Raw genomic sequence first — 23799 nt, 5'->3', positions numbered from 1 at the left:
AGCTCTAAAGCAGTGCTTTCCACCCAAGTCAAGCTCCCTTATGCAGTTCCAAAGGAAGCAGAAGCACAGAGTTTAAAAAGCTGCACTTACTTTGACTATAAAGGACAGTGTTCCTTTTAACTTCTGAGCCATAACAATACTCTGCAGTGTAAACACAAACTGGGCTTCATTAGAGATTCCTAGCATGAAGAAAGGAGAGGGAGAAGTCAGGTCAGAAAATGGCTTCCATATCTAAGTAATGTTTAGAATAAACTGATTGGTAGCAGATAAGCTTTATGCACTATTTTTGAACCAAGTCTGAAGTTTCCATGTAGTCAGAAGACTAAGCACAATTCCTTTTGTGAATTAGCAGTGTTACAGCAATTAACTCTTGGGTATCTGAGGAGCAACACTGATGACTGGCTTTTGGTTGAGGTTACAGAGAGTTCCTGGGCAAGATGTGTCACAGTGGCATTCTATTTAAACAATCTGTAACTGGAAGACTTACAGCTTGCCAAGTAGTTTTCAGAAATAACATTTTTGTGTTTTTCTTTTAATATACAAATCTGTCAAGAACTGACATAGAATCAAAAAGAAAAAAAAAAACCTTACTCCCTGCTGCTTTCCACTGGGGCCAGGGGAATCAAAACACATTCTAATGTCACTAAATCCCAGAGAACTTCTGTGAGCTGTTCCAGTACTCAAATTAACTCTTTGGGGAAGGAAGTGAAATTCAAAGAAGTGAGTCATAGTACTATTTATGAAGGTATTATCCCTAATCTCAGCAACTCCTATTTCTTTAGGGCTCAACTCCCTATCCAAAAAACGTAGGTACTTATAAACTTCACAAGCATATGGCCTGTACCATTAAAACAGTGGATCAACAGCTTCAGTATAAAGCCAGCATGGATTCTACTAGTTCAAGAACAAGCAGGAAAGAAAGAGGCCTATAGGGTTCTTTCATTTGAAATCTCATAGTAAATCCCTCATGAAGTTGGGATTCCTGCAGATGGCCATGCTGGCATGTTCAAAGTTGTACCAGCCTGCAGTCACCTGAGAAGAGGAACTTGGACAGCTGGACTCCCAGTCCTACGTTACAGGTTTTGCTCTTGCTGTACAGAAGCACCTGCACTTATAGCCTTACTGTAAGATGGCTTATTCTCTTCAGTGAATTGTGTGAAAGCCCAACAAAAACCCAGACAGAAAGATAAGCCTTTCTGGAAAACAGCAAGTACCAAGAAGTTCAAACAGTACTTTCCACAGGAGGGCAGTACAGGACCAGACATAATCCAAGAGCATTGTACAAAGCTGCACATACCAGGGGGTAGTTGGAAGGGCACAGGTATTCCATCATGTACTGATGATCCTTCTGGTCGGAGCATTTTAGTGTTGAGAGAGTCCAGGACATTTAGTTCCATGCTCTTAAGGAAGCTAGTGCTTTTGTTCTCAAAGATAACAGAGACAGTAACTTGACTATCATTCTGAAGGTTTCCTTGGATATCGTACGTCTGCAAATGAAGAAAACATCACAGGGAAGATTCAGAAGCTTCACACAGCAGAGCACCAGAACAGAACACACTATCAGAATATGGCAAACTTCGAATCAGTACAACTTCGAATTCAGTACAACTGTAGGATAATGAAAAGCATATTGGTGATCAGCTCCACAGAACTGCTAAGTAGTGGGAAAAGATACAACTGAAAAACTTGTCATTGGAGACAACCAAAAGAATGTGGATGGAGCCTTGTTAGCTTTCGACATCCTAGGCTTTAAATGGTTCTTTAATTACAGGTCTACAAAAGCTCACTATATTACCCTCAGAGTATTCCCTTCCCTTAGAAAACACCAAAGTAGTAATTATCTGAATATTAATGCCAAAAACTCACCATTTTAATGTATGGATTTTCAGCAAGAAGGCGGTAACTGGACATAGGCTGAAAAGAAAGAAGTCACAGTTACAATATACAGCAAAACTAATTTCATTGAAGAGAACTGATATTCTTTCCCCCAAGAAACAGTTTAGCTTCTGTCTTCTTCCCAAGGCAAGAGCTGCCAATGCATAGCTACTCACTGGTAGTGGTTCATCATCTAGTGTTCCATTCTGCACTGATTCTGTTGCTTCCTCTTCACTGTGATGCTTCTTTTTGGATTTCTTTTTATCCTTTGATTTCTCTTCTTTCTCTTTCTTGTGCTTTTTCTTCTTATGCTTAGAGGATTTCTACCAAGAATAAGAAGCTATAATAAATCCTTAAAGAAACCTCTGTATGCCCAGACATTACAACGTGACCCCCTACCAACCCTGCAACTCTTAACTTCCCCGTCTATGCAACCTTCCAGACAACTGCATAGTTTCCTACCACTGCAGAAACCTGAAATGGAGCCCTCATTCCTTACACCTCAATAACCATTCTGTGTTGAGTCCCAGTAAACCCTCGCTCCCAGCTTAGATACCAATGCCTTAGCCAAAACCAGCCTGGGATTAGTGGAAGGCCAAATATTTTTTTGGACTGTTTGAAAGCTCAGCTTTAGAACTGCTATCTGACCCTTCCTCAGGGAACAACCAAACCTCTTACTACGAAGTGTGTAGAACTCCTCAAGGGCATTAACATCCCACTGCACACTATTTGCAGATGAATACACTGAATAAAATGCTGTAATTCCTGTGTATTTATTTATGAGAAACAGAAGACACCAGGAGAATATAGTTAAGGGTGTCAGCCACTTAAGATTGTTTACCTTTCCTTCGTCTTCCTCCTGCTGCTCCTCCCTTTCTTCCTTTTTTACCTCTTCAGGTTCAGCCACAACAGCAGCACTCACTTCAGGCCCGCTCTGAGTAGATTATCAGAAGGATTATGACACTAATGGAACACAGTTGAAAGAGCTGAATCCCACAACAAGAGGAACCATAACAGTGACACCCATCCCCTTCCCCTCCAAAAAACTGTTACTTTGACAGTTACATTAGACTAACATGGTATAAAGGCTTTTGCTATGTCGCTGAAACCTAGAAAACATTTGAGGACAAGATACAAAAGAATTCCTCCAGGGAATCCGTCCCTTTATATTTCACATCTCTTCCTGTAAAATCTTCCATCAAAATTCATTAGTTTCTCTTTTAGACAAATGTCTCATCTCTAATAACATTGCTAGTGTCTAGTTTACACCAATAAATAAAACTACATATATTAAATATATTAAATAATATATTAATATATTAAAATCCACAAAGCCTGGCCCGCAGCTGCATCTGTATTTCTATCCATTGATCTGTGCAGAGTGAGCTTTAAACTTCCCATTACAGTGTCCAAAGTGAGGAGAAAAAGTTAAATGGATTCATGGCAGTATGCTGAGGAGATGAAAGGTATCCTTCCCTTCCTTCCTGCAGTATGACAAAATACTAATATCACAGCTAAGATGCAACTGTAAGAAACGTTTTCCTGTGACATGGTATGATGTCTACCTGTGGCTGTGTAGTGGAAACAGGTGGTGGAGCAGTGGAGAGCCAGAAATCCAAGTCTTCCCCCTGAATTTCAGAAAAAACATTATGGTGGTTTTGGTATCATTCTAAAATAAATAAATGTTAATACCTTAAATTTTCATTGAAATGCATCTCTCCATAATGCATGAAATATGTTGCAATATATTTAGAGCAAAGAATTCAAGGAACTTAACTTCACCTTTTAAATACATTTCTAAACCTGGCCATAGCTGATAGTAACCACAAGTTACAGAGAACACTGGCTGCATCTTACAGAAAACCTGCATTTCCGCGGAGTGGTTAGCACAGAGGATACTTCTGCATTCAGAAGAAATTGCAACCTATGTCAGGTTTTATAAATGAAGGATTAAGTATATGGGGACAGGATACAGAACGAAGGTGAGTTATAGATACTCTAAAGAAACTTCCCAATTTTAAGAACAAGGAAAATATCAGGTTTTGGAAAACGGCTTTCAGATTAGATCTGCAAGATCTCCTGCATATGCTACTGATTGCCGAATTCTTACTTAACTGTGTAAATTAAAGTTATTTTTATTAACAGAAGTCTTTAAATACATTCTTGCAAGGTTGTAGAACTTTATGGAGATAAAAGGTAAAAATGTTCAGCTGTTTGAACTGTCAAATGTGCCTGTTCCCAAGCAACAAACAAAACACAGCAGTAGACGTGGCCCATAACAACAGTTTCTGAAAGAATAGAAGTCTCAAAGAATTACCTTTTTCTCCTCTTTTTCCTCTACTACCTTTTTTTCCTTCTCTTTCTTCTTTCCTTTGTCTCTCTCCTTTTCTCTGTGTTTCTTTTCCTTCTTTTTGGGTTTCTTACTCTTCTCTACAGGTGGAGCTTCTGAGTCCGGTGACTTCAGGGTCTCAGCATTTCTATGTCTCTGCACTGGCAGCTTTTCACTGTCTGCTAAGGGCCTTAAAAATACAGAGAATATTATTAGCCTTCTGCAAAGATAATCTGAGTTAAGGAACCCTATCTGCTGAACTTTCAAGAAAAGCTTTATTTTGTTTAAAAAACAGATGGGCCCTGAAATCTAAATCAGCACATACACATATACCTTAAGTAAAGTTTATTTATGTAACTGCAGATACTGCTCTCACAGAATACAAGTTGACAAACACTTTCAAGGTGACTTGAGAGCCAAGCCCTTGCTAACGCCTGATCACTCCAACAGTAACTGTAGTCTCCCAGGCTGAGTAACACCTACAGAAGGATACATACACATAGCATTATGCTGCATTTTTGTGAATTCAGTCTTAAAGGAAGACCAAAGATTTGAAAGCAGGTGGAAAATTGAACATGGCTCAAGCAGCCCTTGAAGGGCATATTTTTTTTTTTGGTGTTATCTAAGAGATCACTCTGACTAGAAGTGACTTTTAAGCAGTAAATTATTTAAATTTGGATGTTTATGCTATGAATTTGTACTCTACCATTACACTCAAAAAAAGTTCCGTTTAACATCAGATATTTGTTTTTAAGAAGTACAGCTAGTAGCTCAGATTTACACTGCATCCAAAATTCATTACTTGGAAAAAAGCAACAGGAATTTGTCCATTCTTGCCAAACATTGTCCATAAATCAATGAAAAAAGAACTAATCAGCCAACTTTTTTTTCCTAGAGCTTTTGCTTAATGTTGTTTAATATTTGAGCAGCAAACACCAGTTCAAAAACATATCCAGTCTTATCTGTCTTAATCTTTTGATTATATGAAGAGCCAGGCCTGATCAATTTAAAACAAAAAAGAACTTTGAAACAGACTGTAGTAGCAAGAAGGACCCCCATTTGTTTGAACTGTAAGCAAATCTCATCTTTAAGCTATTTGACACAACTGTACAGGACCAGGGATCACTGCTGAAAGTCAACAAGGCACAGACCTGCACAAATTTGAGGGTCAAGGATTTCAATAGCTTCATGACCCCTCAAGCATTTATGCTGTCCACTGAATCAACCAACCTGACAAAGAAAGTCAAGCACTTAGCAGTAGTCTTACCTGGAAGGCTTCCCTGAAACCAGACTGCATGTGAGCGTGACACAGACATAGCAGTGCAAGCACAGAAAGAAAGAGAGAGGACAGAGACATGAGAAAACGTGACAGGAGAGCACAGTGACTCACATGAAATGGAGAGAGAATGGATGGAAACAATACAAAAGCCCTAGAATGCCTCCTAGAGCCTAGCATTCAGAAACTGCTCCGCTTAGATTTTTCCTATGCTGTTGAGGCTTCCCAAGCAAACACAAACTAATATCGCAAGTTAATTTTATACATTTGTCCTTTGCAGACTCAAAGGAGAATGTGACCAGGTGGTGAAAGAGTTCCTCATTAACTGCTTTTTCACTTTTTAAAAATGCTACATTCCCCCCTTCCTTTTCTTCCCCAAGAGTGCCATGGTACCAAACTCCTACAGGTTCCTACAGAACTGCAGAGAATGGCCAAGAGCTTCAAGTTGTTTAAGTATCATAAAGACAAAGAGGCAGACAGACTACACATTCACACATGTGTCCACAAAGCCTTCAAAGCATCATAGGAGGCATCCATGGACCTTAAAACAGCAATTATATTTAGCACTGTGATTCTGTAAGACAGCGACTAAAAAAGTCTCCATGTGCAATATTTAACAGACATCTTCTGGCTACCACACAGCCCGCAGGGTATCAGGGCCTGCTGCACTGCTGTTACTGTAAGCAACTCCAGTAGCCGCATAGGAACCAGACTCTGGTCCTAGTGGCATGCAATCCAGTAGTGGCACTACACTGAAGGTCCACAAGGCAACAGAGTTGCTACAAACTGGTTGTTAATGCTTGAATTATCACTACACAGTATACACGCTTATAAGTACATACATACAGCAGATCTGAGATGAACAGATGAATGTGGATCACATTCAATGCAAATGCACATTGAATCAAAGAGCTTGGTACACCCAAAAGCTCTAATTCACTTCTATCTGATTCTAGCGACACTTCCTGTGCTTTCACATTCTATTTGGTCACACAAAATGTTTTTTCACCCTTTTGAAACCTCTTTATTTGAGCATCTGAGGTTTTATCATCTATGCTTCATTGGAAACCCAAACCTGGATGGTCTGAGGTTACATTTAAGACATGGAGAGAAACTGAAGTCTTTCCACATTGCGGACTGTAGACAGTGTCTGTTTAGTGTCGGACTAGTCCTCATGCATTCTGGTTAGTAATTAAGTAAATTCACATACAGAACTGTCACTTACTTATCCAGATCTATATCAAGTGCCTTATATGGATCGTTGGGATCTTTGTCATCCTCATCACTGGGCAATGCATTCTGCAGGAAAGAGAAAGAGATCATCCACTGAAAAAGTGAGTGAACCCCAGGCAACTTCAAAACTACACCCCTTGGAGCAGTTTTTCAGATTGCTAACCATGGAATGGGCCAGCTTGCAGTCAGGCACAGTAAGTTATAAGAACAGTGGGTGTACTTTAATGCAACATGTAGTTATAAGATTAATTTAGAACAGAAAGTCATTCTTCACAAACTACAGGATCTGAATTGCTGCTGTTTGATTTTGATTAACATAAGTTTTAGGAACAAATACAGATTACATCACTAAGCATGTGCAATTAATTACAATCAGCTGCAAACCTGCTGACTAGACAGCAAGTTAATGTCAAAGTGGAGCAGCAGAGAATAATAAATGAAGTGACTATTTGGAGAGTGCTATTTTTATAGCAGAGATGCATCTTGGCTTTTTTAATTGCTTCAGTGGCAATTTTTGTCTTTTGTACACAAAAAGACAGTCATTTCTCCCCCTGGAAAGAACAGCTTACAACCATCTCAGTCATTTCTTAAGCAGCTTTGCAAGAAATCAGAGCTCTAACTGCAGCAACACAGACTGGCTGGCAATTCTTGGGAAAAAATCTCCTCAGAAGAGCACAAAGTTTATCAACTGACCTCTGGCATCTCCTCTGTGATGATATCTACATGGTGAGCTGGAGTGATATCCTCTTCACTCTCTGTGTGCAAAGAGTTATGGCGATGATGCTTTCCTCTCTTCTCCTTTTTCTGCTTTTTCTTCTTCTTGTCTTTCTCCAGTTTCTGCTTATGCCTTCGTTCTTCTTCCAGTTTCACATACTGGTCAGACATAGGCATTCCTGCAGAGGAAGACAAACTGCTTTCAATCCACATGAACACTGATCAGTCCATGAACCTTGCTTCTTAGTGTCTTAGAATTAGGACAATCAGCACTGCCTTATGCTTCGATATCTCATACAGCCCTTCTAGCAGCAACTTTTCTGCTGCACTCCATCTCTCTCCAAGAAATAGTAGAGCAGCATTCTGCTCTGATTCTTGTTTGTCTATGTTCAATGGATTACAAAGGGGGCTAAATATGCACACTTGAACTGGAATGGGTGTTATGGATATGCTAATACTGACAATTTCCCATACTTTCAGAATATGCTTTGCTATGTAAACTTCAAATATTTGCCCTTACAACTTAATGCTTTCAATTCACTGCACTTTAGCAACAGTATATCAAATTAGTTGTTTGAAGCTATTTTTGTTATTTTAAAAAGCACTAAAATTATATCTGTACCATTAGACTCCACTTAATGTCTCCTGATCACCTTCTGTCCTTTAAAGCATTCCCACGCTACAGACTTGGCTGTACAACATACTTAAATCATAGAATTACTTCTAATACTGTCTTAAGAGCAAGTGGACTCAGACCACAAAGTACTCTTTTCTAACAAATGTTAGTTAAGGAGAACCATTTAGGAGTCTAATCAAAGCATGCTCCTTGTACTTAATATTTAAAATCAATTACTTTTTTTTAAGCAAAAGTAACAACAACTTAATTTTTAACTGCACTTACCTGGAACTTTTAAGGGGACAGAGAGGTCAATCTGGACCACAGGTATATGTTCCACACCTGGAGTGTCTTGGTATCGCTGGGAAAATGAAAATTTATGTTCTGAGCATTGCCAGATCTATATAAATAGACATTACATTACAAAACAGCAAGCAGTTTAATCCTTTAAGTGAACATTTTAAGGATAGGAATGGAATAGCTCAGTACTAAATCCCATCTGGCAGGAGGATGCATTTTAGAGCTAACTGGTAACAACTGATTATAAAACATCCTGCTTCTAACTACAGAGCCTTAACCCTGCTACAGCCACAGAAAACGCTTGTTGCAACTCTGATGAAATTTTGGTTTATGCTTTACTGACAATAAGTTGCCACTTTAAAAGAAGTTTAGAGATCTAGGTTGAGGAAAATGGGGCAGTCCTTAGGATAGAGGGAATAAAACAGGCTCTTTCCCTGAAAAAGATGGCAAAAAAGCCACCTTTTGATCCATGAACACGCAGTGTGTTTTAAGGGGAACATGTTTTGGTGTGGATGTTAACTACTAACCTTAAAGTGTTTATTCACTCTCTCCAGCGCTCTTAATGAAGTGCCTGGTAATCTGAACCCTGAATCCATCAACCACAGTTGTGACAAACTACCTGCACAGGAATTTGTGACATAAGGGCAAAGAACAAAAGTTTCTTTGCATCTTTTAGAGTCTTGTTGCTGAAATCCAAACACCGGGCATTCCATGACAAGTTAAAAACTGTTACAAGCTTCTCTGCAATGGAAACTGTGAAAGTCACCATTTTATTTTTAACTTGAGGTCCACTGTAAATCCACAGAAAGCTGGCTGCTCTTGTGGTCTTTAGTCATTTGCAAGTTTTTCAACACAAATAAGGCCTATAAAAATAGATGTATGCAGTCACTCCAGTTGCTACACTAGTAAGCGACCCTAACTGCAGTAGAAATGATCAGAAGTGTCTCAATGGGAAACTGCAGCTCTTAGCATTCAGAGAGACTTCACACACTTATATGAGAGACCAACAGAAGATTTTCATTTGAACTCACTCACCTTCTGTGGGGAAGGAGAGCTTTTAATGTAAAATGGGTTGTTTGCCTGCTCTTGTTTCCGTGCTTCTCGACGCTAAAAGGAAGAGCTTAGTTAGAATGTTTGCTTACAAGCAAAGAGAACTAAGAAGCATCAGAATGCAAAAATGTGATCTCCCTTAATATTTGGAACATTGCTTAACTACTTGCAAAAATACTACAGCATAGTAGCTCGATTATGATAAACCATGAGTTAGGATACAACTTTAAGTACTATTATTACTGTAACTGATACTCCTTTCAAACTGTAACTGAAAACTTTCTTTGCCTTTTGATTCTAGACTAGAAAACTTCCTTAAGACCAGATCTGGGTGGCAATGCAAATATTTCTGTTCTCATTTTCACAGCTTGGAGGAAGAAGTGAAGATTCTTATCAAGAAAAAAGTATTCTCTAAGGAAATAGAAAATGTCCAAAGTAGGAAAGGTTGTATCACTACAGAGAACAGACACATTACAGTAGTTCACAGAAGCTGCTGAAGTCCATGAGCAAAGGCACTGCCTCCTTTTCCAATATAGAGCACACAGTAACACAAGCAACAAGTAATACAAGTACACCAACGAAGGAGATACGTAAGAACAAGTAGTTGCAAAGCTCAGGACAAGTAATCATCTTCAAGACTCTACTTCAAAGTGAACTGCATTACACAGTACAGTTCACAGGTCAGATTTTTACAAGAGCTCAAAATTTCTAACAAGGAATTTTTATATCTTCCTTCCATTTGGACAAAATAAGTAAGCCACACTTCTAGGAGCACCTGATATTGGATGTATTCTACAGTGACTACAGATACTTCTATTCAAACATGTGTTTTGTTCACATCAAATCATCAGATTTCCAGAGCTGTAGAAAGCAGTCTGCTTCTGACTACGAGGATAATCTATAACAGCAGTTACAACTGTTTTATTAACTCTGACAGTATTACTACTGAACTAAGTACCAAAAAAAAAAGCATATTAACATTCACTCACTCTGGCCAGTTCTTCTTCATCTATTTCTGGCTGTCTGTGCCTGGAATGCCTTTGTTCCTCATCATGAAAAATTGTTTTGGGCTTTTCATCTTCTGACTCGCTGTCTGATGGAGGCTCATTGATCCAGGCATCAAGGTCCAAGCTGGTAAGAATTGCAATAAACACAAATAGCTTGACTAAGTAAGTACCCTTAGCATTTCAGTTTTTCTAGTTATATGCTTATCTTTAGTATTTAAGATTTCAGAAGTTCAAATAAAGCACTACAAGCAAGAAAGAATCTTACCCCTCTGGAACTGGGACTTTCTTCTGTGCTTTAGGAGCGACAGGGTTCAGCTCACCAGCAAACAGGGCTATTACTTCCTCAGCTACAGGCACTTCCTTTATTTGTAGCTTCTGAATGTATTTTATTAGTTGCAAAATACAAGAAGCCTAAGAACAAATGCAAAAGTAATTTCAGAACTAATATTTAAAAACTGACCAAAAATAAACTCCAACTGAAGTCAGCTGAAGATAACTGTAGTGACTACTGCAATAAGGGAATTAAAAGAAGCACCATACTACTTCTAGCTATGTCTAATTTATTACCAATTTCAATAGACAAACCAAAATACAGCTGCTTCTCTCCATCATAGCATATAATGCTATTTACCTGGCTTTACAAAACACTTTCCTAGAACAAAGTATGTAACAGACTGGATTTTCAGAAGTGTTTTTTTTTTTTTTTTTTTTAGGTCCCCTTTCCCCTCAGAAAAAGAGCACATCAAAAACAAAGGTTTAGGCTTAAAAGGGAATAAGCAGCGGGGCTGGGTTGAAGAGCCTGCAGTCTTTTTCCCTGCTAAGCCTGTATGATTTATGGTTTAATGAACAAACTTGTGACATAGCACAGAAGCATATATTGCCTGCACAGATCCTCTCTTGCTCTCCATTTAGATCATGCCAGCACACAGCACTTTTTAAATCAATGAAAAAAAATGTGACTGTACTGCTGAATTTACCACATCTTACTATGAAGTAACCATTTGATCACTCTTAACCTTTATCACATGCAAAAATAAAGTTTTCCACGTAAGCAAATCACTGTAAAGCCTCAAATTCTGTAGCATTTTCTAAATACTACAGTTATTGGTCTTCATCTGTCACTTTCCACCTTATGATAGTTTCTGATAAAGGCAGGGGCAAGGTGCTTTAGAACACAACTACCTTGTGAATCCACTAGGAATTAATATGTATGGCAGCTCTTTTTGGTTCAAAGGGTACATCACAAAAATCACTGCAGTCATCTTGCAGCATTGTGAATTGTGATCTTGAACATGTTGTGAAGTGCATTTTCCAAGTCTTAGATCACAATTTTAAAACTAAATTGTTTTGAATTAAGTCCTTGCAAGCAGCCTTTGGAGGTGATTTTGATCTAGAATTAGATCTGGGCTCTGACACAGAATGTCGCCACTCTTACCACTCTTCTAGTTCCAAGGTGCCTTTTCACCGAGTTACAAAAAGTACAGAATACAAACATCACTCCGATAACAGTGGCTTGTATAAAATATGCATGTCCACACAAAATGAGATGTGATCCAATACAAATGAGTCTTTGTATGATAAATTCCAAGATAAGTTTGTTCTCTTACCCTCTCCTGAACTTCTAGATCTGCACTCTGTACAAACTGAGGCAAACGCTCAATCATCAGCTGTGTAATTTCCTGAGCTGCTTCCTTTTCCCCAGCTTGTTCTTTCTGCTGTAGGATGGATGCATAGAGCTTCACCATGTTCTGGACGTAAACTGCCTGGATGTGGCCTGGTAGAGTTGTAACTTTAGGCCTCAGCATTGCTTCTAAAGTTTGGTTCGCTTCCTCAAGGTGTCTAAAAAGACAGAGTAAACATATGAAAGACGGCAATTGAGCAACTTCAACATTTTGTCAGTCTTCATAGAGAGTTTTTCAAAAACCTCTGTTAAAGTACAAAGCGTTGCAGAAAGACAAGTGAGACTACAAATACATAATCATTTGCTCTCTGCATCTTTTCCCTTTTCAAATGACAGCAGTAACATGATACAGAGGCATCTACAACTTCATCATTTTAAAGAAGGGGGAAGGGGAGGGACACCTCAGCTTTCACCTCTACAGCTTCAGTATTTTCTCCATTAACTAAGCATTGCACATTATGTGCAACTGCACTGACAACCTGGGACTAGCAGCCCAGGTACCTTTCTGCCATTCTGTACTTCACCACTGCATCAGTGAGGTGGTTATTTCCAACCAGTTACTGAACAAAAATAAAATATGGATGCCCCATCTCTGGAAGTGCTCAAGGCCAGATTGGGTAGGGCCCAGTTAAGCTGATCAAACGAGTGGCATCCTTACCCATTGCAGGTAGCTGGAACTAGACGTTTAAGGTGCTTTCCAACTTAAGCCATTCTGTGATACAATACCATGGTATGTCCAATTTATCAAAATGAAGGCTAGGTAAAGCACGTGTGCACACACAACCAAGAGACGAATATATCTATTTAAGATAAAAGTTAACGTTGACACAACACTGAAGATTGTCCTACTGCTGGTAGGGACCGGTTTGGGACAGAAATACTTATTCTCGTGAAAAGCAAGCTCTGCAAAAACCTCTCAAAGGCAAAAGAGGAAGAAAAAATAAAAAAAACACATTTCAGTCAAACAGGCTCACTGGATATTTTCCCTATCATGTAAATAGAGTTAGACTTTAATTATTTAAGAGTTCAGTCACTGGTGGCTTAAGGTCTTGACTGCTTACATCCACAATCATGCATTACTGTATGAGTGGGCAGGAATACAGAGAAAAAAACAGATACTCAAAATGAAGCATCTGTTTTGAGTAGAGGAATCTCATGGCGTGAAGAAGGAAAGAAGCAATCCTTATTAGTAATAAGGGTGCACATTCTAAGCCATCCTTCTCTCAAAAAGTAGTTTTTAATGATCTGATTCTGTGTCCGAAAGAAGCTGTTCGAAGTGTCAGACTTCCCAATTGCACTTACTCAGAGAATTCTCCACATATCCACGCAGCAGCATAAAGCACCTCACAGATTCCGTTTCTCTGGGTGTTGCTGGCTATGAGATGTGCGTTGTCCAAAAGCATAGCCATTTGAGAAACTGCAAATTTACGAATAGCTTTAACTCTAATAGCTACATCTAACATCTGAGCTGCTATAAGATGCCCATGGCGTGTGCCTTCCAGTCGGGTCAGTTCCACCAAGATGCTTATGTACCTACAAAAAGGAAAAGGGACACAATTTTATTAATGGACAATCACACATTACCATTGCTGGCAATTTCAAATTTTGACAGAAAACCACTGACCATTCAAAGTTTGTGATATATTGGTAATTGGACTGACTACAAATATCTATGATTTTAGTCAGCAGCTCATCCCGGTACGTTGTCCCTTCTGCTTTATCCACATGAATCATCAATTTCTTCACTATCTCCATCAAGTTCTTCTTTGAAACCTGTTGAAGAGTTATCGAAAAGTTGAACCAAAAATAAGCTATTTCCTGTACTGACAAATTCTTCTAATTCCAGTAAAGCAACTGCTAAACTCTTTGACAGACCTATGTTACTGTGTTAACAAGAAATCAGAACCAAGGGCAAAGACCCCCCCAAATGAAAAGCACTTTATTACAAAACTTGTAAACAGTCGTTTCACCGATCAAGTGTTCTCACCACAAAGTTTCCCCTGTAGCCTATTCACTCTTTATAAACTGCTCTGCACAGCTGCAGAATGTGTGCACAAAGCTGGCAGCACACAAAAACAATCAGAATGAAATTCCATGTGTCATTAAGTCATAACAAAATTGAAAGGGCAAATTTGACAGAGAAGCAGCTTAAAGCTGCCTTTTTCAAGTGCTCCAGACTCTTTCCCATTCTTTGTATAACTTATGTCAACCCCAGCTGTTGTGTGCTGCAACATGGACTGCAATGCAGAAGAGCAATGACTTATCGCAGTATGTCCACAGCCACTTTTCACCTAGAGGAAGGAACAGCGAATTCTTAGGCCTTCTGGGTGACTTCCATAGTGCCTGAACTCAAAGTCTTTCCACAGTTGGAATGCATTTAAAGCCCTCGTATACCGTACCAGATCTTTTATTTGCAAGAAGTGCCAGAAAAAGCATGGCAGTTGTTATTACAATGCTACAGAGGATAGGAAGAGAAAGGTATGTGTTTTGGTTTTTAAACATTAGCCTCATAAACAAGGGGTCACATGGACTAGAAGGGAAAGGAAATAGGTGCGGAAACATACCATGCCATACAACAGATCTAAAGCTCTGAGACGGATAGACTCATCTTTGTCATCCAAACATTGGAGAATGAGATCCTTGTGAGACTGAACTGACTTTGGATGTGTTTTCAGGATTTTGGACATAGCTAACAATCCCAGGTATTTCACTGTGAAAGACAAAATAAAACTTCTTTCCAAATATAGAAATACTGTTGTGTTATGCATGAGAACTTAATATTGACTGCTTTTACTTACACCAACTTTTATATGTTCAAATAACCATCTCTGACGATGAGGACAATTTTTGAGAAAAAGCACATCGCAGATTTTCCTCCATTTTATAATCCCCCCCCAGTTCATGTAGTCATCACAGCCTTCTTGCACTTCAAGCTTTATCATTTTTAAAAATATTTAAAAATATATTTAACACATAGAACCTATGGGTTTTGAGAACAGGCATCCTAAGATGAACACAGCTTAAAAAGCACAAAGAAGATTGGTGTGTTAAGCAGGAGCCCTGTTCTCAATGAAAAAAAGGTCATGAAAAAAAGGTCAAGAAAAGCTTTTGCACAAAGAAGGTTTTTACGATGTTTTTTGTAGTCACTAAAACAGCAACCATTCCTACATTTTACCATTATGCTTTCACTACTGAATAGCCCTCACTACTCTGCGAGCAGGAAGTTTATAAAAAGGGATAGGAAGAGAAGTGTTTGAGATTTTCAAGGCCGCAAGCAGTAATAACTCGTTTTTTCCTTATGGGTCCCTTTCAATTCGGGATATTCTATGATTCTATGATATGTTTTTAAAAAGCTCCTTATAAGACATGCTCAACATCAAAAATTATTTCCACATTACAAAACTAACAGTTGCTTACAACATACCAGGCACTATAATGAGTAAGCTGTTTGGAGAAAACTCATTGCTCTAAGGCTGCTGGATTTTCTCCCCAGTGACTGGTTGCTAAAAGCTTCCATGCAGACAAGCAACATACTTACAGTTCTGGTCAGAATCTTCTATCAATATTCTTAACTTTTGTACACAAAGCTGTGGAAAAAAAAAAAAGACCGCGCTTATTACAAGCCTCAAAAGTCTAGATTAAACTGTTTGTAAAGTTTACTCAATACACAAGGATGGCTAGAGCACACAAGGAAGCATTCTAAGGAAGACTTGCAGCCTCTGGTAAGATAGCCTTGTTGGATTTACAGATTTCAAAACAAAAGGAACAGAGTTCTTATAATTGCATTGATACAAGATGAATAAAACAGAAAACCTTTAAAGGAGGGGAATTTGCATATTAAACAAAAGAAAATAATAGAATTTATATCGGAAATGCTTCAGTTTGTAGGATTCCACCCATGTGAGAGCTCTTCAGTGAGCTATTTATTGCTTTAACAAAGGAACATAATCCAATTTCTCCATAGCATCTGGTATTACACAGTAGAGTAGAACAAGTAACACCCACCAGAACCCAAACATCGTTATACCTGGATGCTAGCGCTGTGATTAGGCATCCCAGAGGATAGGGAGATCAAAACTGAAACAAACAGAGGTTTTGGTTACTACATTCTGAATAAATATAACAGAACAAAGATCAACAGCTAGCTCAGCTCACAAGGAAAGATAAGTTTTTATTGTTTATCTTTTCCGTGAGCTAGAGAGGAAAGAAGGTTGTAGTTCTTATACTTTATGAAAAGGAATAAATATCAGGGCAGGAAAAAATGTAAAGGCATGAACTGTTGAAACAGCCGGGTCAAAGCTGCTTTATATTAAACGTTAACGAAAGCAAAGTGTATTTTACTGATATCACACAGCAGTCACGGCTGTAAATATGTCACCAGCTACGGCACAGATGAATTTATATGTACACTTCCCTAATGTAATGAAATGCAGCAATGGATCCTAGAGTTTAATATATTTAAACTGGGGTTTTTCATCAAGCCAGCACGAGACTCAAGGCTAAATCAGCTCCTGCTGTTGATTACATCAGACATTTGTAAAGCACCGACATGTAACTCATGGCAGGAAAGGCAGTGGTATCTTGTTAACTACTGTTGTCACCTAGCACATCCATGCCAGCACAAGTGCAGTGGCATTTTACTCTCCATAATCCTGCAGAACTACATTTATGGGAAGGAGTGTGGACAGTAGCTTTTCAGGCCATGCAGGGAACTGGCAGGTGCAAGGTGCTGCTCTGATGCAGATACTCAGCTTCACATTCTCCAAATCCAGGTTTTACACTATGGTCCCTTAGCAGGCCCCCCGAGGTGATCTTAGTGAATGAATTTCTCTTTGAACCAGATTCAGGACAAAAGGGAATGGCCTCAAGTTGCACTATGAGAGGTTCAGGTTGGAAATTAGGAGACATTTCTATTCAGAAAAGGCAGTCAGGCATTGGAACGGTTTGCCCACATAGGTGGTGGAATCACCATTCCTGGAGATGTTTTAGGAAAGGTTGGACCTGATTCCACCTGGTTCACTCAAACCATATGGACCATGCACCATGGTTTAGTGGGTGATATTGGTGGTAGAGAGACGGTTGGACCAGATGATCTTGGAGGTTTTTTCTAACCTTAATGGTTCTGATTTACCCTAGTTTCTCTCAGGAAGACACCCTCTTATCCACAATGGAATTAGCCTCAGTGTTATTTTTTCCTCACCATTATAACTTCATCTTTCATTTCCCTGAATCAGTGAACATGAAGCAAGCGACAGGTCACCATTTCCTTGAACTGATCCAATACAGTACATTCCTGCATCATTATCCCTTGGAGAATCCCAAACTACATGAGACAGACTTACAGCCGAATGGTGGATATCAACAACCCTCTGCTTCCACGAGGGCAGGAATGTGCCAGGTCTCAGCTCCAATACCATGTTACCCCATTTTGCCAGTTTTTCTCCATCCCCAGTAGTGAGTTCACATCCCTTCCCCACTCAAAAATGAATGTAAACTACAGATTATTTCAGTGACTTCATTCAAGGAATCGCACCAAGTCTTCTTTATTTCTCCAATTCCACAGTTTAAGAAAAAAGCCTACTATTTTTCCTCACATAAGAAAATGTCGTCAAAGTTTCTATGAGGCATTAACCATGTTCTTCATTTTATTGCTGCTGGCATATTTCAGTTCTAACAACACTTTGGAGCTTGAATATAAATAACATAAATGATATAAAATATAATTACTCATTGTTAGTGCTTTGTTTTAGCCTTTAGCAAATAAAACAGCTGTAGTAACTTAGCCTCATCTACTGACAACAAAAGATTTGGGTTACAGTTACACAGTGAAAGAAATCACTGAAAGTTTGCCGAGTGATTTAATTTGGTTATAGAAATACATTAAGTTAAAAAACAGTCACAATTAATTGATGACAAAGTTCATCATGTTCCTTCTAGGTCACAAATTTCAGTTCTCACCTGCTATTACTGTGTTCACACATTCATATAAGAGAGACATGGCTGAGGTGCTGAAACAGAAATCAAGTATTTTAAATAGGGAATAAAACCATCACATTTTGAAGAGTTGTCAGCAATATCTTGGAGCTAGTTAACACCTTTAATTACACAGGAAACTGCCAGTATTCTGTTCCATATACCTCCAAACTAGAAGAAGTGATTCTCACTTAAAAATGGGAGGGAGGTGGTACAGCTAGCTTCTGAAAGTAAGGGGGGAAGCTGATGCTGCAGTCCTCTCCTTGACTTCCAAAACAGAAGGTAGTAGAGATGGATTAAGTCACTTCTTCTCTAAGAAGAGGCAAATAACAGTACTGTAACAGGAGGGATAAGGAAGGAAGTGGTTACTCAAAATCTCAGTCCCAGTTTCAGAGCACCGAACCAGTCTTGTCCAAGGATCGAATCAAGTCCTCTGCCCAAGATCAAAAATTTACGATAAGAAAAGCAGATGGACAACCTCCAGGTCTCTCTCTCCAGAGAGAATGAATCACACATTCCTACAAGCCAGCAATGTATTTTCATATGTCCTATTCCACTCCAAACATAACTTCAAGAAAATTGTCGGTTGAGCACTCGGTAAATACAGTGCGATTCGGAGGATTTCACTTAGAAAAACTGATTTACACAATGGAAACAAAGTGTCCCCCAGCCACACAGCAAAACTCACAAGTAACAAAGGACTGCTTCTGGAAAAGCAGGTCTGCAAAGGTCATGAGCAAACAGCTCTGGAGGCAGCAGTAACGAACTGCTCCTGTGAAGGTCACCTAGCACATGGTATCCATGACTCTGACATGCTCAGAACTGGGACAATCACTTTTGCTCTCTATGCATTTTGTGGTAGGTGGCAGGCTGGCATTATGCGTGTGTGATATGAGACCCAAGCTGACTGACAAAGGAAGCCAATCAGAACAGGGTTATGTCCTCGGAAATAATGAAACGCTGGGGAAGCTGGAGAGGACAGACAGGACTGAAGACATTCTGTCCATCTTGCTGCTTTTTCTAGTGAAGTACTGCTTCTCGTGAGTTAGTATGTATGCATCACTGTTGTAAAACTCTCCTTAACTGTTTGGATGCAAGCCTTCTGGCTGGTCTGCTCAGAGCCAGCCTTACAAGCAGCACTCTGAGGATGAAGAGAAATTGTTTGTCTGGAGCTCCCTCTCACTGCTACATATCTGTTTTAAACTCTCATTCATCCTCATGCTTTGCCACATTAAGAAAAACTGATCTTAACATTTGGTAACTCCAACATAGTATGACACTCTTTCTATAACTGGGAGTATTTATTTTATTCCTTCCTCCTTTCTGAGTTTAGTTCAGAATTAGATCCAAAACAATAACACAAACCAGCTTTAACAAGGCACAAGGATATCTTCATATTTCTTTACCTAACTGCACTTCCAAAAAAGTCAAGAGTCAAACGTGCAGAAGAACAGAAGAGGCAAATACACAGCTTTTTTTTTTTTTTAAAGCATAGGGTTTTTTTTTTGTATTTGTTTAAATATATGCACCAAAGCAATCCCTGGCTTAAAAATGAGCGAAATCAAAGCATGCAAGCTTCTGAGAAATTCAAGACAGCCGACACCCAAATGTTCTCATTAGGCTATTTTATCTCAGTCAAGTTTACTACTTTGATACTGAAACCAACACATTCAAGCTCAGGAAGAAGTTCAGAAATGCATCACTAGACTTGGCTACTGACCTACCTAACACACACTTCACTAATCCTGAATAAACAAAGTAGTATTTGTTATACATACCTGTGTATGAGGTTGGTCAGCGGCTCGATTAATTTCTTTCCCAGCCTAGGTTCTAATGGAGTAAGAGCACCAAACTATTTTCAGAAGTACAAACAAGAAACTGAATTAATAGCTGGTTTTAAGCAACATAAAAACATTATTTAAACTACATTTCATTACATTTAACTAAGCTTTATTAAAATATTTTTTACTCTAAGTTCACAAACACTAGGAGACTTCTGGTTCTTTTTTTAATTAGAATTAAAGGTAACTATAACTACAAGCAAGAAACCTATTTTCATACTTAACACAGTTTAATGAGGGTCCCAATCCTGTAAGTATAGGTAGAGAATACTTGCCAGTTTTATAATTTTAATGAGAACCCAATTATTGGTTGACGATGTCATCAACTTGAAAAAGAGTGGAGCAAGAGAAAGGTAGTTCTTGGGATTGCGTCGAGCCAGCTCACAAATAACATTTACTGCAGCAGACTGCACACCTGGGAAACAGAAGTGAGAAAAGCAGAATTCTCATAAATACTTTAATTGTAATTGAAGTTTCTGGTGCAGAACACCCAGAACAAAGGCAGTTAAACATTCGACTTGTACATTCCAAGAGGAACGGTTCAGCCTCATTACCAGTGATGGAAGTAGTGAACTAAACATAGGAATGCAAGACAAACTCAGAAAGGATATTATTTAATTTTGGCTGCTTTCTAATACATCAAACTATGTATCTGCTTTGTGTCCACTATCAGACAACAGGACACTGCCATTCTCCTCCCCTCCTTACTGTAGATAGCTTGTTTGAGGGACAGACAAAAATTAAAATCATTAACCTCATCTACCATAAAGTTTCCAAACACTGCTTCTTTAAAATGTATTTAGACATTTTTAATTAAACCAGAAAAAGAAAATCTTAAACAAGATGACTGAACAAGTTAATTCTAATTGCTCAGTCTCAAATTGATCTCAATTTGGAGTCTTCTAGTCTAGGTTTTATAGCATATAGTAGTTTTTTCCATAAAGCATCATAAATAGTTTCTTCCTTTGTAGGTGGTTTTGCAAGTGGCTTGTTTCTTTGTTTTTAAGAAATATTGTCCCTGAAAGATGCATCTTACATGCCCGTAACAAATCAGTCAAGCAAACATATCTACGTTTTCCTTCTACACACAGAAATCAACTGGAGTTTGTGAAACTACAATGCACACAGTCCTTGGAAAAGATATACAGCATTTTGGCATTGTGAAGGAAGACTAGTACCTTCCAGTAACACCAATTAGAAGAAAAAAGTCTACTGAATGTGACTATTTTAAGTGCATCTATTGCCAACAGACAATAGCTGCAGCTTTACAGAAGTGCACAAGAAACAAAAAGCTTGAAATCAACCAAAATATTTTCAACAGTCAAGTTAAGCAACAAGCCACAAATCACTATGCAGCTTTGTCCCATTAAAGTTTAATCCACCGATACAGTTTTAGTAACTTTAGCCTTGAAGAACGACAGAGAATGCGTTTTTAATACGGTAACATCTGTCAAAACTCTCATATGGCCATCTACCTGTTCAAACACTGTTTGTGCTCAGATATTTTTTCATTTTTCACTCCTCTCTACAAGCTCGAAAAGCATTTATACCTAGATGTTTTGGAGCAGAAGCAATTTACTAAAATCCACTCACCAGGATCTGGATCTTCAAGTTTTTCTTTAAGGCGAGGAAACGCAGGACGGAGGGACTCTGGGTATTTCAAGAAAACTTTGTACATGATTAACACTGCCTTCTTCCTGATATAAGGCTTCGTATGGGACATCTGTTAACGAAATAATTGGGATCAGGCTCTTAGCAAATTTACACTTCCAAAATTCTTCTCAAGGCCCCTGTGTCCACACCAGTCTCTCTCAAAAGTGTTTCATAAGAGACTTGACTACTTCAGGTTCCAAAAACTCAGCTTCTGACAGGTGAGCAAAATACCATCATTTATCACCCCAACTAACAGAAATAACCAACGCAATCCTACTGAGCCACAAAGGCTGTAAGAGGTCCCCAAAAGACTCAAAAGGAAAAAGTGTCAATTTTCATATGTAACAGTTCTAAATGTAACAGATATTTACTAGATTTGAACAATTTAACATTCTTTAATTATAGGAAAAAAACATTACTGAGTCTTATCAACTCACCAGTGTCATGATGTCATTTGCCAAGTCCCTGGCAAGATCTGGAGTAACAAAACAGGACAAGCCAGTCAGTGCAACTCCAGTATCATACTGGTTAGGGCTACTCAGATCCTAAAAAAGGAAAAAGAAGCTCAAAAATTTAAGATCACAAAGGATGTTGAGAAACTACTTTTTCAGACCAATTTCATTCACTCAACAGATATGAAGCAAAGCTTCTGTTCCATGGGAACGTTTATACCGGCTATTAAGAGGAATGTCCTCCAACACCTGCTAAAATACGGCTACCATGGGGATTAATAATTGGCACGAGGAATTTAAATTATAGATGGGTGACTGCAACATCAAAGCAACTAGAAACATCATACCCTAGTGGTATTTCAGAAGTGGCAAAAAATTAAAAAACTCAGACATGATCACAAATATATTTAAAACCCTAAAAAAAAAAAGGAATTAAATACTAACACTGTTAAATCAAAGTCAAGTTGTTATCAGCCTCACTGGGAACATGTACTCTTGATGAGTGCATAACAGTGTCCTAGCTTAATATATTAGAGAAATGAGACTGCTTTCCTTCCAAGCTGCTGGCAGCACCATGACTTTCAGTGCATAAAGACAGAACACAGGCTATGGTGTAGAACAAATATCATTTGTCAAGTTTCTTTGTACTTATTTGTAGTCAATGTAGTATAGTCTGAGATGTTTTTACTATTCTGACTCCTAAAAAATTAATACTATCTGAGCATGTTCACTTGCAGACTACAAAACCAGACCTCATGGAATACGGAGCATTACAGGATGAATCCTTAATTGCAGTTATTGGGAAACAAATTTGAAGTGAACTGCACAGAGCATCTGCAAACAAACTGAGAATTAACAGTCTGGATTCATTCGTACAAGACCACAATAGGAGAGCTAAACACAGGCCTTCAGGATTCTGTGTCATCTGCATCTCATTTTGATACCTCTTGTAGGTGGGACAAAATTAGATTCTACTTTGAGAATAGCTAAATTACTTCTTAAGGAGCAACAAAACTTTGCAACACATTCTGGCTTTAACGTATCTGCAGTCTTTAGGAAAGATACTGGATAACATCCCACTGATCTTTTTTAAGCAAGTAAATACAGACAGCTGGCATGAGACAGCACAAGGGAAGCCTATGGACAACTAAGCATTCCATTAATCCTTCAGATTGTATAATCAAAGCAGACGGTAAACCAAGTAAATAGAATTCTACAACTTCATATTCTTTAAAAGAAGTCGATCCTTAAAAAAGTTGTACAGTTTTCAAAACACAAATAGGGAGACAGGGCACAAAAATATTAAGAAATGAAATCAAGAGTTTACCTTTCGGATTTGATTAGTAGTCAACATAATTACATCAGTCCCTTCATGAAAGCACTGAGAGGCAGCTAGGTAACCAATTCTCTGTGAAAAGGCAAGGAGAATAAAAGCCACTTTTAAAAAGTAAGTTTAGACAATGTTTAGATGAACAACAACTGGTGGTTCTACTGCAATTTTGGTAGAACAAAAGCTACCAGCTTTTGCTTTCAGCAAAAGCAGAACAATTAGACAAGAGGTTTGCATAACAGGGTTCTCTATTTTTTCCTGACATAAACCCTTTTTAATTATCTCAGACAAGTAATCTTTAGATGTAATACATCTACCTTACGGGTATTAAAATTATCTTTATCTCCCTGTACTTTGTTAGAATGTACAGGTTCAGTGGCCAAGATGATGTAGAAAATAGGAGAGTCAGTAGGAGAAATGGGGAATATTTATTTTGTCCTTGTTGTACCTAAACCAAAACTCCTTAACT

The 23799-nt window shown here is 38.5% G+C and overlaps 1 protein-coding gene across 2 annotated transcripts in view; it reads right to left on the bottom strand.

The window, feature by feature from the left end:
• The window catches only part of AP3D1 (adaptor related protein complex 3 subunit delta 1), a 43839-nt gene that overhangs the window by 4905 nt on the left and 15135 nt on the right, over positions 1 to 23799 (bottom strand). Inside the window, exons 4-28 of one of the 2 annotated variants that reach the window (XM_068661967.1) lie at positions 23328 to 23408; positions 21986 to 22093; positions 21489 to 21618; positions 20171 to 20310; positions 19833 to 19906; positions 18040 to 18089; positions 16109 to 16158; positions 15620 to 15668; positions 14646 to 14791; positions 13706 to 13854; positions 13384 to 13614; positions 12008 to 12239; positions 10666 to 10811; positions 10383 to 10524; positions 9379 to 9450; positions 8329 to 8443; positions 7407 to 7606; positions 6706 to 6779; positions 4193 to 4394; positions 3441 to 3503; positions 2717 to 2809; positions 2052 to 2198; positions 1867 to 1914; positions 1298 to 1487; positions 91 to 179 (exon numbers count right to left, since the gene is read on the bottom strand). In XM_068661967.1, coding sequence (XP_068518068.1) covers positions 91 to 179; positions 1298 to 1487; positions 1867 to 1914; positions 2052 to 2198; positions 2717 to 2809; positions 3441 to 3503; positions 4193 to 4394; positions 6706 to 6779; positions 7407 to 7606; positions 8329 to 8443; positions 9379 to 9450; positions 10383 to 10524; positions 10666 to 10811; positions 12008 to 12239; positions 13384 to 13614; positions 13706 to 13854; positions 14646 to 14791; positions 15620 to 15668; positions 16109 to 16158; positions 18040 to 18089; positions 19833 to 19906; positions 20171 to 20310; positions 21489 to 21618; positions 21986 to 22093; positions 23328 to 23408 — 3021 coding nt within the window. The remainder of the gene's footprint in view (positions 1 to 90; positions 180 to 1297; positions 1488 to 1866; positions 1915 to 2051; positions 2199 to 2716; positions 2810 to 3440; positions 3504 to 4192; positions 4395 to 6705; positions 6780 to 7406; positions 7607 to 8328; positions 8444 to 9378; positions 9451 to 10382; positions 10525 to 10665; positions 10812 to 12007; positions 12240 to 13383; positions 13615 to 13705; positions 13855 to 14645; positions 14792 to 15619; positions 15669 to 16108; positions 16159 to 18039; positions 18090 to 19832; positions 19907 to 20170; positions 20311 to 21488; positions 21619 to 21985; positions 22094 to 23327; positions 23409 to 23799) is intronic. The other variant, XM_068661968.1, reaches the window with a different exon arrangement.

The sequence above is a fragment of the Anas acuta genome, chromosome 26 (genome assembly GCF_963932015.1).
Source record: "Anas acuta chromosome 26, bAnaAcu1.1, whole genome shotgun sequence".
Lineage (NCBI taxonomy): Eukaryota > Metazoa > Chordata > Aves > Anseriformes > Anatidae > Anas > Anas acuta.
This window is presented reverse-complemented; position numbering and strand designations above follow the sequence as displayed.